General features: G+C 41.5%; 1 protein-coding gene across 3 annotated transcripts in view; it reads left to right on the plus strand.

Moving 5' to 3' along the window:
* The window catches only part of ZNF609 (zinc finger protein 609), a 204,561-nt gene that overhangs the window by 23,564 nt on the left and 167,804 nt on the right, over window positions 1-13,193 (plus strand). For all 3 annotated transcript variants that reach the window (XM_037054114.1, XM_037054113.1, XM_037054115.1), the window contains exon 2: window positions 3,505-4,378. In XM_037054114.1, the coding sequence (XP_036910009.1) occupies window positions 3,632-4,378 (747 nt within the window). In that variant the 5' untranslated portion in view covers window positions 3,505-3,631. The remainder of the gene's footprint in view (window positions 1-3,504; window positions 4,379-13,193) is intronic.

Genomic DNA, 13,193 nt, shown 5'->3' on the forward strand with positions numbered 1-13,193 from the left:
CTGGTCGAGATGCTTACGGGAGGCAACCTATTGATGTTTCTCTTTCTGTCTCTCTCCCCCCATTCCTGTCTGTCTAAAATCAATGAAAAATATCCTTGGGTGAGGATTAAAAGAAAGATATGGAACCTGGAAATGAGCACAGACAGTCAGATGTTCTTTTCATATTCTGAGAAGCACAGTTTTTTAAAAAATATAATCGCAGTATTTCATGTTTACAAGAAAAAACAAAACAATTACAAGAATTATTCAAATTTATGCTATACTGAACTGATTTTAGTGCTTCAAATAATTTTTAACAGGATGGATGTATGTGTTCTTACATAACTGAAAATCTATTGCTTTTACATAGGACAACTTGATTCACTGTGAGATCCCTGACTAACAGCCGCCTTTTCTCTGGAAAATTTTGTAGATTTTTAAAAATTCTCATTTGTAGTGGATTTTAAAAAATGTATATATTTGATTGATTATGCTGTTGTAGTTGTCCCAATTTTTCCCCTTTGTCTCCCTCCACCTGGTACCTCCTATTTCCTCTGTCAGTACCCCCTTAGTTCATGTAGTTTGAGGTTGGCCCAATTTTTGTCTTTTTATAAAGGAAGATAGAGTTTCTTCCTATTTTCATCTGACAGATCAGCCAGTATACAGAGAGCTGTCAGAATCTCTCAGTGTGCACTAACATTTTTATATACTTTATATTCTTTCTTTTACATAGTCCTTTAGAGTCTTTCTCTTCCACTACCATTCTGCTTCCTAGAGAAAGGTTTCTTTTTTTTAAAGGAACGTCTTTTGAAAGTTTTATTGTTTTTCCAAGAATAAACAAACATGGGGTTGTTGTAATGGTTACATTGGTTAAATCACATACTAATGAGAGTGCAGCTCTGAAGGAAAGTGGGTAAGCCTTAGTTGAATGTGGGTGGGTTATGCTATAAGACTAGCCACACTTGCAAAGATTAAAGAGGTGGCCATGGCTGGTGTGGTTCAGTGGATTGAGTGCTGGCCTATGAACCAGAAGGTCACCGGTTTGATTCCCAGTCAGGGCACATGCCTGGGTTTGCGGGTCAGGTGCCCAGTTGGGGGCATGTGAGGCAACCAGTCGATATATCTCTCACATATAAATGTCTCTCCCTCTCTTTCTCACTTCCTTCCCTCTTCCTAAATAAATAAAAATCTTAAAAAGATTAAAGAGGTTATTAATTATGATGATGGGGAGAACTGTGTTTTAATAATTCTCTATAATGCAGATTCAGTTAGCATTCCCTTTTCTAGAAATGCTTTCTACCCTTCATAATAGAATAATTTCCAGTACCATGTTCCCCTGTGTTACTATCTTAACTTGCAGCTATATTTCATTTAGTGCTTGGCACATAGTAGGAAACTTTGAATGAATGAACAGATATATACTACACTACTCTTTTATACAGGCCAAGTCTTTTGCAGTGTTGAGAATTCCAGACATTTTACTAAAAATTTATTCAGAATTCTAAATCATTTTTCAGAAGTATTTCTCTGACTCTTCAACAGTTATGTTTCCTTTACTTTGTAGGTGGCATTTTTTCTGTAGTTCCTACATCACGTTCCCTATTACACATACACTTTTTAAAAATATATATTTTTTAAATTTATTGATTTTTTTTTTGGAGAGAGAGGGGAAGGGGGGAGAGAGAAACAGCAATTTGTTCCTCCACTTGTTTATGCATTCATTGGTTGCTTCTTGTATGTGCCCTGAATGAACCCACAACTTTGGCAGGTCAGGATGATTCTCTGACCAACTGAGCTACCCAGCCAGGGCCACACACATATTTTTCTCATCTTTTTATGAAGTAAGATCTGTGTAGACTTGATGCCACCAGTGGTTGCTTGCTGTTGTCATTAAGCTTTCCTTGGGTAAAAGATTATTTTCTCTTCAGATCTCCAGCTAAATGGCAGATTAATGTGCCCACTTTTCTCTCTTAAATCCCAGTTGCTAGCAGGCATCCACTTGGTACAGTTTTGCTTTCCTAGGAGGACATCTTTTCTTTTAAGTGCAACCTGGTTCTTTGATGCTGTCATGAGGGAATAGGTAAAAAGGTACAATTTGTCTAGTCTCTGTCCCATCTGTAGCATTTACCTGTTAGAAATCCACTTTGTAAGATTCATTGTGCCACCACTGGTTTGCTCTTTTTGCTCTGTTATCTTATGAGTTATTTTCTAAAAGGATATAGAACGATGGTGGGTAGGACAGTGAGCAAGAACAGAACTCTTTGGTTTTGTCATAAAGTAGTGTCAGGATGGTATATATAGGCTGCTGGGTTTTCTAGATGGTATACTCCTCAGGTCTCATGAGTAAGGAATTGGAGAGATATAAATGACCCCTTTTACCACCACCGCCCCAACCATTTTAGCCTCTGTTTCATGTGGTGAGGCCAATATAGTGCCAACAATCTTAAACAAGAATGTAGAGAGTTACCCCACATTCTAGTGTTTGGTTTTTCAGTAGTTGTTTTTAGTAGTTCAGTTATTGATGAAGTAACATTTTTTTCTTTTTCTTTTTTTTTTTGGTGTGTGTATATGTGTTTTCATAGACATTTTAGTGGTAAGTGGGAAAGGCCACATTCAATGCTGCTGTTTGGATATAATTTGAAACCTGGAGTTTACTAAGGCTGATTTAACAGGATTTAAATTAATTGGTTGAGGCACCTCTGAGGATAGTTCCTAGTTACAGTTTTTGTCCTCTATCCTGATGTTGTATTTTTTCCCAGTTCTGCTTGCTTTTATATTTTATTCGTACTTACCCATAATTAGATACCCCATCCCCTGATAGTAAAAAGACAATCTTTTTATTATTTTTAGTAGGGACAGGCCATGTTAATAGAGGACTTCTTTTTTTTTTAATTTTCATTTATTGGTTTCAGAGAAAGAAACATCAATTTATTGTTCCCTTTATTCACTCATTCACTGGTTGCTTCTTGCGCGTGTGCCCTGACCAGACATTGAACCCACAACCTTGGCATATCTGGACAACACTAACCAATGGAGCTGCCTGGCCAGGGCAGTAGAGGGCTTTTAAAGCTTTTGCTAGTCTGCGGTCTGAGTCTCTGGTCTGACAAGCTGTTCAAGAACTAGCAGGGAGAAAAAGGTGTTATGAGTAACAAAGTTGTGCTAGAACTTGAATCTGTGATATGCCAGGGCTTGTATTTATTGAGGGAAGATTGCCAGCTGGCAGTGGTAGTAGAAATAAGTCTCTTGGGAATGGGAAGCTAACTCTAGAGAATTTCTAGTTAAGATTTACCATAGAATCTCTGGGCATTTGGAAATATTGTACTCTTCCCTGGGGAGATGGAGTGGGAATTAACTTTTCTGTGGTCCAATGTGACTTGTTTAGAAATACAATTGAACTTGTTTGTTTTGTCCATTATGATGTGATAGCCCCCTAAGAAAGGGTCTGTTTTGTGTGGGAGTTTATTTCAGGCTATCTCCTTGCCTGTATTGTTTTCTTTAACAGCTTTTCAAATTTTCTTTTTCCAGCAATGATGTTGTCCACTGGGCATGTACTGACCAATGTGGCAGGTCTGAGAACATAGCTGAAGCTGAAAATAGGAAAGCTGGGGGCAAGGAAGAGCCTTGAATCTTGAGGTGGGACGTTGACTCTAAGATGTCCTTGAGCAGTGGAGCCTCCGGAGGGAAAGGAGTGGATGCAAACCCGGTTGAGACATACGACAGTGGGGATGAATGGGACATTGGAGTAGGGAATCTCATCATTGACCTGGACGCCGATCTGGAAAAGGACCAGCAGAAACTGGAAATGTCAGGCTCAAAGGAGGTGGGGATACCGGCTCCCAATGCTGTGGCCACACTACCAGACAACATCAAGTTTGTGACCCCAGTACCAGGTCCTCAAGGGAAGGAAGGCAAATCAAAATCCAAAAGGAATAAGAGTGGCAAAGACACTAGCAAACCCACTCCAGGGACTTCCCTGTTCACTCCAAGTGAGGGGGCAGCTAGCAAGAAAGAGGTGCAGGGACGCTCAGGAGATGGTGCCAATGCAGGAAGCCTGGTTGCTGCTATTGCTCCCAAGGGCTCAGAGAAGGCGACTAAGGCATCACGTAGTATAGCCGGCTCTAAAAAGGAGAAGGAGAACAGCTCATCTAAGAGCAAGAAGGAGAGAAGCGAAGGAGTGGGGACTTGTTCAGAAAAGGATCCTGGGGTCCTCCAGCCGGTCCCCTTGGGAGCACGGGGTGGTCAGTATGATGGAAGTGCAGGGGTGGATACAGGAACTGTGGAGCCACTTGGGAGTATAGCTATTGAGCCTGGGGCAGCGCTCAATCCCTTGGGAGCTAAACCGGAGCCAGAGGAAGGGGAGAATGAATGTCGCCCGCTAAAGAAAGTCAAGTCTGAAAAGGTAAGAGGTGGCCAGATCTGGCTGCCTGGTGCCAGTCAGAACTGCCCTGGGTGAACCACCAAATGCTCTGTGCCTCTGTGGGAGGTTCCTTAGTTCGTGGGGAATGACCATCCGCAAGGTCAGAGCAATTGGTAATGATAATATGGTTTTGTTTTAAATCAGGAGATTTGCTACAGATTCGTTAACAGCGGGGCCTGGACATTTGGGAGAAGAGTATTTATTGTTGGGGCGGAGCTGCTTGTACAATGAATTTTCTATTAAGTCAAATTGAGAACCTCGCATCTTGTTTTGGTCCTACCTCAGACACTTGTTGCCAGAAGCTAGCATCACCCTTTGTGTGGTTCCCAGCTTGACTGGCATTTCGTCCTGAGTCATTTTCGTCCTGGCATTTCGTCCTTTTTTTCGTCCTGAGTTGGTAAACTTAATAATAAGTCGATAAACTTAATAGCATTTCTGTTGAATGCTTTTCTTAATGGGATAAATGGTGCTGCTGGGTCTTGGGAGGAGATCACTGCTGGGTCAGTGGGAGGAGAAAAGAGTTAAGTCCCATGGCATGATATGTCCACCAGGTATAGTATTGGTGGCTACCAGAGGGCAAAGGGAAACAATGCAGGACAGGCAAACAAGGGGCAGGAGGTACTGACTATACTATGAGGTACTTAATCAGGCTTTATGAATTAGTGTGGTAGCTGTGAAAGTTTAGCCTTAAAAGAGATTCTTTGGCCACAAAAGGTACAGTTCTTGGCCAGGTATCTCACTCACCTATTGGGAATCAAAGTCTCCTGGTGGTTTAATAGCTGCCAAACAGTGTAATGATGATACCATGCCTTCTGTTTGACTTGGAAGGACAGGTGCCTGCAGCCTCAGGAGGGACTCTCGTCTGGGAAGATGATCTTAGTTCATGTCTCAGGAAATGGAGCTTGTAGGGCTGGAGTAGGTGTGAGGCTAGGGTCAGCTCAGACTGCCTTAGGTTCAGCAGCTTACAATTGCCTGCAGAGTGGTTGGCCTGGGGACAAGCTGTTCATTGGCCCTTGATTCTCTGCTCTGTGTTCTGCTCACCCTGTGCTTTCAGTGGATCCCAGCAGATGCAGTATAAATTGATTTCTCTGTAATTACATCAACTGCAACAGGGAATACCTATTTTCATATGTAAGTGTTAATAAATAGAAGGTAGATATGTATGTTTAGGTGGTGGTGACCTCTCAGTGTCTAGATTCCAGTGGTAGCTTATGTTTTTTTTTGCTGTAGATATTTTGGTCTTTGCCTGTGGCACATCTGTAGCTCTTAGCAACATCTGGGCTTCCCTGGCAACAGGGCTATCAATTTTCTTCTACTAATAACACAATGGTTTATTCCCTTTTACCAGTGGCAGCTGCCAGAGAAGCTGCCTGTGTTTAGGTGGCAGATGCTATTGTCCACCTCAGCAGAGTCAAGTTCCAGCTGGTTACTGGCATGGTTCATCCTATGCTGGCCGCAATTTACCATTTTCTCTGGGGTGCAGATGGATAATACTGTTTTGAAGAGGCCTAGGAGTACCAGGAGTTCTTGCTTCTGTTCCAGGCCCATTAGACTGTTTCCTACATCTGGCTTCAGTAAACTCTTGCCATACATATACCCACGTTCATAATCATTGTTCCTCCTGTGCTGAAAGTAGCCACTTCTGAGACTGGCCTTCATTTTCCTTTCTGTTTAGGACTCTTGCCTCAAACACTGCAATCTTCTAAGCCCAGTGTTTGTCTATGGGTGAAAGGATTAATGATGCTGAGCTTCCTGTAGGATTTAATTCTAAATGTGCATGATGGTCTCCAACAGAGAGGCAAATGGAACACATTTTCTCTTATAGATGCAGAGACTGGTTGGGAGGCCCTTCAGATTATAATTGGGCTGAAGGATGCAGTCCATTTGGCTAAGAATACACCTTGGTGCCGGGGGAGTTTTGTCCCTTAGTAATGTAGCTGTGTTATAAGCCTTGTGGCCCAGGGAGACTGAGAGCAGTAGAACAAGAGAGAAAAGGTAGAGAAACTGTGCTTCAGTTTTTGGAAGAAAGATAAAATTGCTGGGAATTACTTTCAGAAGTAGAGCATTTGTTGTGCAGTTTGATGTTAACTAAACAGGAACCCGCTTTCTTGGTTCCTTTCCCTGTTTCCTCAACCGTTTTGAGGGTGCTTTAACATAAAGCCTTTGACCATGAAAATAATTATTTCAATAATGATTTAAATGATTGAAATAATTTGCTAAGAGATGCTAATGTATTTAAATACATTGCTAGGAGATGAAAACACTTTGTGCAGGGAGATGGTGATTCTGGAATGGGAGGAGGAAAAGACTCAAGGAAAAAAGGGCTAACAATCTTGGAGTGGAGCGGCTTTTGAGAAAGTAAGACCCCCGGGATTAGGGCATGATAGGTGTTTAGTCAGTGTTTGATGATTAACACAATAGTTTATGAGCTAAGTCTTTGAAAACCTCTTTTAAGATTTTCTCTCTGAGCCCTGACTGGTGTGGCTCAGTTGGGTGGGCATCACAAACCGAAAGGTCACCAATTTGATTCCCGGTCAGGGTACCTGCTGGGGTTACGGACAAGATTCCCAGTTGGGAGCATGTGGGAAGCCATGGATCAGTGTTTCTGTCACATACTGATGTGATGTTTTTCTTCCTTGCTGCCCCTGCTCTAAAAAAATAAATAAATAAAATCTTTAAGCAGTAAAAAAAGTTTTCTATTCTGAGATATGGGCTTGCCTATGGCTTTACTGGTTTGCAAATGTTTCTTCCATGTGGGTAGCCAACAGAGTCAAAACGGCAAAACTCATGTTTTGATATAATCTAGGGATCACATACTCTGAGCTGGAAATTGTCCTGAAGAAAGAAAACTCAATATTTTGAGACTATCTTGACCGGAGTTCCCCTGCCCTGCCCTCCCCTCCTTGGAGATAGGAGAGTAGACAAATGGAGTTTGTGGTATAGGGTAGAATTGTCACGTGTCTTCCACTAGCTAATAAGGAGGGTTTGAATATTCAGATTACCTCAGGACCTTTTCTCTCATACAGGTATGTATCTTACACTATAACTGAGGGAGTTTTCTGTTAGCCGAGGATGTGGATTTCCCTTCATGGGACCACTTCTCCACCACACCTCTCTCTGGCAGGGCTCACTGTGCTGTTTCAGAGTCCAGAAATGGCTCTTAGCAAGGGCCGCTGCCCCGAATTGTTGTTGAGCACGCTTGCCTCAGACTTCCTGCTAGCCAGAGAGATGAGGATGGGGGGTGGGATTGTTGAGGGATAAACAAGACTGAGCCTTCTGGCTCCTGCCTGTTCCCTTGCCTGTGGTTTGATTGATAGGTTGTTAAGTTAGGGACACTGCCTGTCTGAATGTTCCAAGCTTAGTGCTTGCACTGCCACTCTGACAGGCAAGAAAAAGAGAATTTACAAACCACAGAAGGCAGTGATCTATCTGTGACAACTCTTGTCATGCAGACAGAGCCAGGGCTGAAACCAGGAGTTTAAGTGAGACTCCTTTTTTTTCAAGTCATATAAAGTAACCAGTAGGCTCTAGTGGCTATAGGATCTAGAAGTTTGCAGCCAGAAGCTCCTCTCACCTCTTTAGCTGCTGCTTTTGATCTTGCAAGGTGGAAACACTCTGCTGCTGCTGCTGCTCTCAGAGTGCTGCATATATTACCACTTCCCCCATTGCTTTAGGGTACAAAGAAAATGATAAAGTATGTTCTTAGCTATTTTGCCTTCTGATCATGCTTGCTATTATATCCTTTGTTCTAAGCATCTTACTTTGCCCTTGGTTTTGTTTTCCTGCCCTGGTTTCTGCCTTCCAACTCAGTTCTATTGTGTTGCAATCCCTCATTGCTCAACCAAGGTCAGGTCTCTTGTATTCCTACTGACACAAGACTTTCTCTCTTAACACCTTCACCCTTTTGTAGCTGTTCTTTCTCAGTGATAGCTTAGCAGCCTTGCTTCCTGAAGCCAGATGACCTCAAGCATTTTCCTTCATGGAAAAAATTTGAAAGTTTGTATTTATGTGGAACAGAGATGTATTCTTTAACTACAATGGAGCCTGGGCTTAATTTATTTTTTCTTCAGCAGCTCTGTTTTCCACCTCGGTGTTGTAATTCAAGGAGGGCTCAGGGAAAGATTATCTTGTCCAAGCTCCTCATTTTATAGAAGAGGAAACTAAGACCGGGGAGGTCATGTGACTTGTCTGGGATCTCCCAGGTAGTCCGTGGCAAAGCCAGACATAGAAGCCAGGTATTTTGTTACTACATTCTTATATCGTGTTGTCACTCCAGGATTCTTAACAAATCTTTAACTGTTATGAGAGATTCTTTGTTTTGCCACTTTAAAAATCTACCTCAGAAACATTGGCTGTAAATGCCCAAATACTCTGAAGACTTTTTTAAAATTTATTTTTAATTTTTTCAACTTTATTTACTTTTAGAGAGGGGAAGGAAGGGAGAAAGAGAGGAAGAGAAACATTGTGTGGTTGTCTCTCATGTACCCCCTACTGGGGACCTGACCCACAACCCAGGCATGTGCCCTGACTGGGAATCAAACTGGCAACCCTATGGTTTGCAGGCCATTGCTCAATCCACTGAGCCACACAAGCCAGGGCAAGACTTTTTTTTTTTAATTTAAATTAAATTTATTGGGGTGACATCAGTTAATAAAATTATATAGGTTTCAAGTGTGCAGTTCTATAATATAGCACCTGTATATTGCATTGTGTGTTTACCACCCAAAGTCAAATCATCTTCCATCCCCATATATTGTAGCCTCTTCATCCTTTACTACCTACCCACTCTCTCCTCCCTCTGATAACCACCGTACTGTTGTCGGTGTCGACAGGTTTTTGTTTGTCTTGTTTGTTCATTTGTTGCTCTTAGTTTTATAGCTCATATGAGTGAAATCATATGGATTTTTTTCCATTTGACTTATTTTGCGTAGCCTGATATTCTCAAGATCCATTCATGTTGTCACAAATAGCAGTATTTCATTTTTTCTTGTGGCTGAGAATTCCATTGTATGTATGTATCACATCTTATTTATCCCAATCAGCTAACAAAGGACACTTTGGTTGTTTCCATGTCTTGGCCACCATGAACAATGCTGCAGTGAACATAGGGATACATGTATCTTTATGAATCAATATTTTGAAAATTTGGGGGTAGGTACTCAGAAGAGGGGCTGCTAGGTCATATGGTAATTGAATTCTTAATTTGAGGGGAAACCTCCAGACTGTTTTCCATAGTGGCTGTACCAGGTTACATTCCCACCAGCAGTGAATGGGAGCTCCTTTTTCCCCCGCAACCTCTCCAATGCTCGTTATTTATTACTTGTCTTGTTGATAATAGCCATTCTAACAGGTGTGAGGTGGTATCTCGTTGTAGTTTTGATTTGTCTTTCCCTAGAAGCTAGTGAAGTTGAGCATCTTTTCACATACAGGGTGGAGGGAAAATAAGTATAGAGCTGTGAGTATGCAAAACACAGTTTATTCTTGTATTATTTATTAATTCTTGTGTTTTCTATACCAACAACTGTAAACCTGCTTTTGCCCCATCTTGCATCTGTTGGCCATTTGTATGGGAGAAATGTCTGTTCTGGTCCCAGTGCATATATCTCTGCCCATTTTTTAATTGGGTTGTTTTGTTGTTGTTGAGTTGTATGAGTTATTTATATATTTTGGATATTAACCTGTTATTGGAGGTGTTGTTTGCAAATAACTCCTTCCATTTGGTTGGTGGCCTTTATGTCTCATTATTCGTTTCTTTCGCTGTGCAGAAGCTATTTATTTATTTATTTATTTATTTAAATGTATTGATTTTAGAGAAAGAGGAAGGGAGAGAGAGAAACACTGATCTGCTACTCCATTCATACATACATTCATTGGCTGACTCCTATATGTGACCTGACTGGGAATGAAAACTGCAACTCTGGCATTTCAGGACAATGCTCTGACCAACTGAGCTACCTAGCCAGAGGTGCAGGAGCTTTTTAGTTTGATATAGTCCCATTCATTTATTTTTGCTTTTACTTCCCTTGCCTTTGAGATCCTCTCTCTCCTTTTTTAAGGTTTTATTTATTTTTAGAGAGGACAAGGGAGGGAGAAGAGGGAGAGTAACATCAATGTGTGGTTGCCTCTCACATGGCCCCCATTGGGGACCTGTCCTGCAACCCAGGCATGTGCCCTGACTGGGAATCAAACCGGCAACCCTTATGTTTCACAGCCCACACTCAATCTACTGAGCTACACTAGCCAGGGCTGTGTTTTCTCTTAATGTACAGTAATTTATTGTTTCATGTCTTATATTTAGGTCCTTGATCCATTTTGAGTTAATTTTTGTGTTTGGTTCAAGACTGTTTTCATACTGATTTTAACATTGTCAACAATAAAAGGATCTTTGAGTTTGGGTTTTTTTGGTAAGATGACCATCCTTGCAAAGAACAACCATTTACAGCTGACTCCGAACCTATCCTATTACATATAAGGAGGAGAAAGTTACTTTTAAACTACTTGGAAAGTGACTCTTGAATATTGCATTCAGTCAAACTTACATTGTTATCATTGAGGCATTGCCAGTTCCTTCTTTATTTGGCAACTGCAGGTAAGAAAAAAAATAACTCTTCCTTGGTACTTCCTGGACATATCATTAATTGATGACGAGTTTTTAAAAGATGATAGACCATTATCACCTTTCATCATTTAGTACATTAATTGAGTGCATGTTAGATTCCAGATATTGTGCTTGGTGCTGGATATACACTGGCAAGTACAGCAGAGGTGGTTCCTGCTCTGTGAGGAGCTCACAGTTTACCATCTAAAGCAGAGTTCCTAAAAGTGTGGCCCGTAAAACCATGTGCATCACATCACCTGCATGTCAAAAATGAAGATTTGGATGCTACCTCAGACCTGCTAAATACATTTTAGTGGTAGGGGCCCAGAATCTACTTCCAGAAGACTCCAGACAATTGCTCTGTACTTTAATATTTGAGCACCATCGTGAATTTTCTTTATACGGTGGGCATTGGGAACCATTTCTCACTTAAAACACCAGCCTTCTGAACTTAAATTTCACATCAACTCATGTATAACTTAGTGGTTGTTTGAAGCCTGTTAAAATGCAAAAAACCACATTACCTGGTTTTTGTATTTCAGCTTTACCACTTATTAACTGAGTGATCTTGAGCAAGTTACTTAACTGCTCTACCTCAGTTTTCTCATCTGCAAAATGAGGAAAACAGTTGTTTCTGTGTGGTAGTGTCGGAAGATTAAGTTGGTTAACCCATACAAAATGTTTAGAACAGTGCTTGGCACTTGGGAAGCATTCAACAAATACTAAAAAAGGAGAAAAATGTGATTTGAATTAAAATACGTCTCAGCCTACCCTAGGTAAAGAATGGATTGAAGTATAAAAACCTTCTGCCTATACAGGAAGCACAGTACAAGTAGATAAACATGTTGGTTAAGACTTTCAGCACTATGTGCAAAAGAAGTTTCAAATTTGGGTTGAAATATTTGCATGCTGGTGATGTGTTCTGAAGCCCCTGATACTGACCGTAGGGTTGGGCAGGGTGGGAGGGACCAAAATTGGCTTCAAAGGATATTGAAGTGGCCTGTTGAATTTCAGATTTCCTATGAATTGCGTTTCCTTTCTGGTCATATCCCTGGTGGCAGGCTGGGAATGTGGGATAGCTGTTGCTATGGGTCTGCCAGCACGTGCAGTCTCGTGTATGCTGGCAGAGCACTAAATGTTTTTGTTTCTGCACATGAGTGCATGGAGAATCTAAGTTCCAGTCCTTAATCTTCCTCCCCCAGTGTGAACTTGTATATTTGCCATTTGGGTATAAGAGCTTTTACCTGCAGAGCTCATCCAGGGAGGCAGCAGGGCTTGGGCTTTTAGGCTGGAGGTGGCAGTAACATGCACAGCTGAGATCCTGCTACTGCTGGCTGGCTGAGTCCTCCTCTCTGTGGTTTTCACTCTTCAGGCCATGCTTGAGTAACCTGCCTCCAGAGCTGCTGACAAGGCCGTGTTCAGAGGCCTTGGAAATTACACTGTTCATTTCCTTATCATCCCCTGACCTGCAGTGCAGAGCCTTCTGGTGCAGGAACAAGGCAGAAAAAAATCCAGACGGCTCCCAGCCAGCATGTGTCAAGGGCTACAAAGAAGGAAATTGGACTTGCTCACTTAAAAACCATGGGTTTAGGCTTTGATTTTTGGTTCCTGCTGAGAGTTATTTGTGTGTGGGGGAGAGAGAGAGAGAGAGAGTGTGTGTGTGTGTGTGTGTAAAATGAGTCTGCATAGCAAAGCTGTAGAGGAGGAGCATCTGAAAGTGGAGAGCAGAGGGGAGATTGCTTTTCTCTCCAGTTAATTTCCCAGTTGTGCCATTGGGATGGGCCTGGAAGGATTAGCATCAGGAAGGTGCCAGGCCATATTAATATTTTAAAATATATTTCTCTCGGTACAGTTTAGTCATGGTTGAGAGCACCCATCCAAGAAAGAAGCTTTCCTGGTTGACTGAGGAGACATTTTTAACAAATCCTATTCCCTGAAGTCGTTTATCCTAGATGACATTGGCATAATCAATATTTAAGCTGCCTAAGAAAGTGTAGACTTGGGGTCTGTCCTGGATAAAAGGAATAGCTTCTTTGAGATGCAGGATAATGTGACAAAGGAGAGGTAAAGAGGAATTTATAGCATTTTGAGATTTCCTGTTTATAGGGCAAAATTCTATTATATTTTCAGAGCCTGTCCTCACTTTTTTTCAGTATTAAAAAACAATCTACTTCCTTTTCCTATTGGCATCTCTCTTGC

This window comes from Sturnira hondurensis, unplaced genomic scaffold (assembly GCF_014824575.4).
Source record: "Sturnira hondurensis isolate 20B ecotype Veracruz unplaced genomic scaffold, ASM1482457v3 Scaffold0008196, whole genome shotgun sequence".
NCBI classification, from domain to species: domain Eukaryota; kingdom Metazoa; phylum Chordata; class Mammalia; order Chiroptera; family Phyllostomidae; genus Sturnira; species Sturnira hondurensis.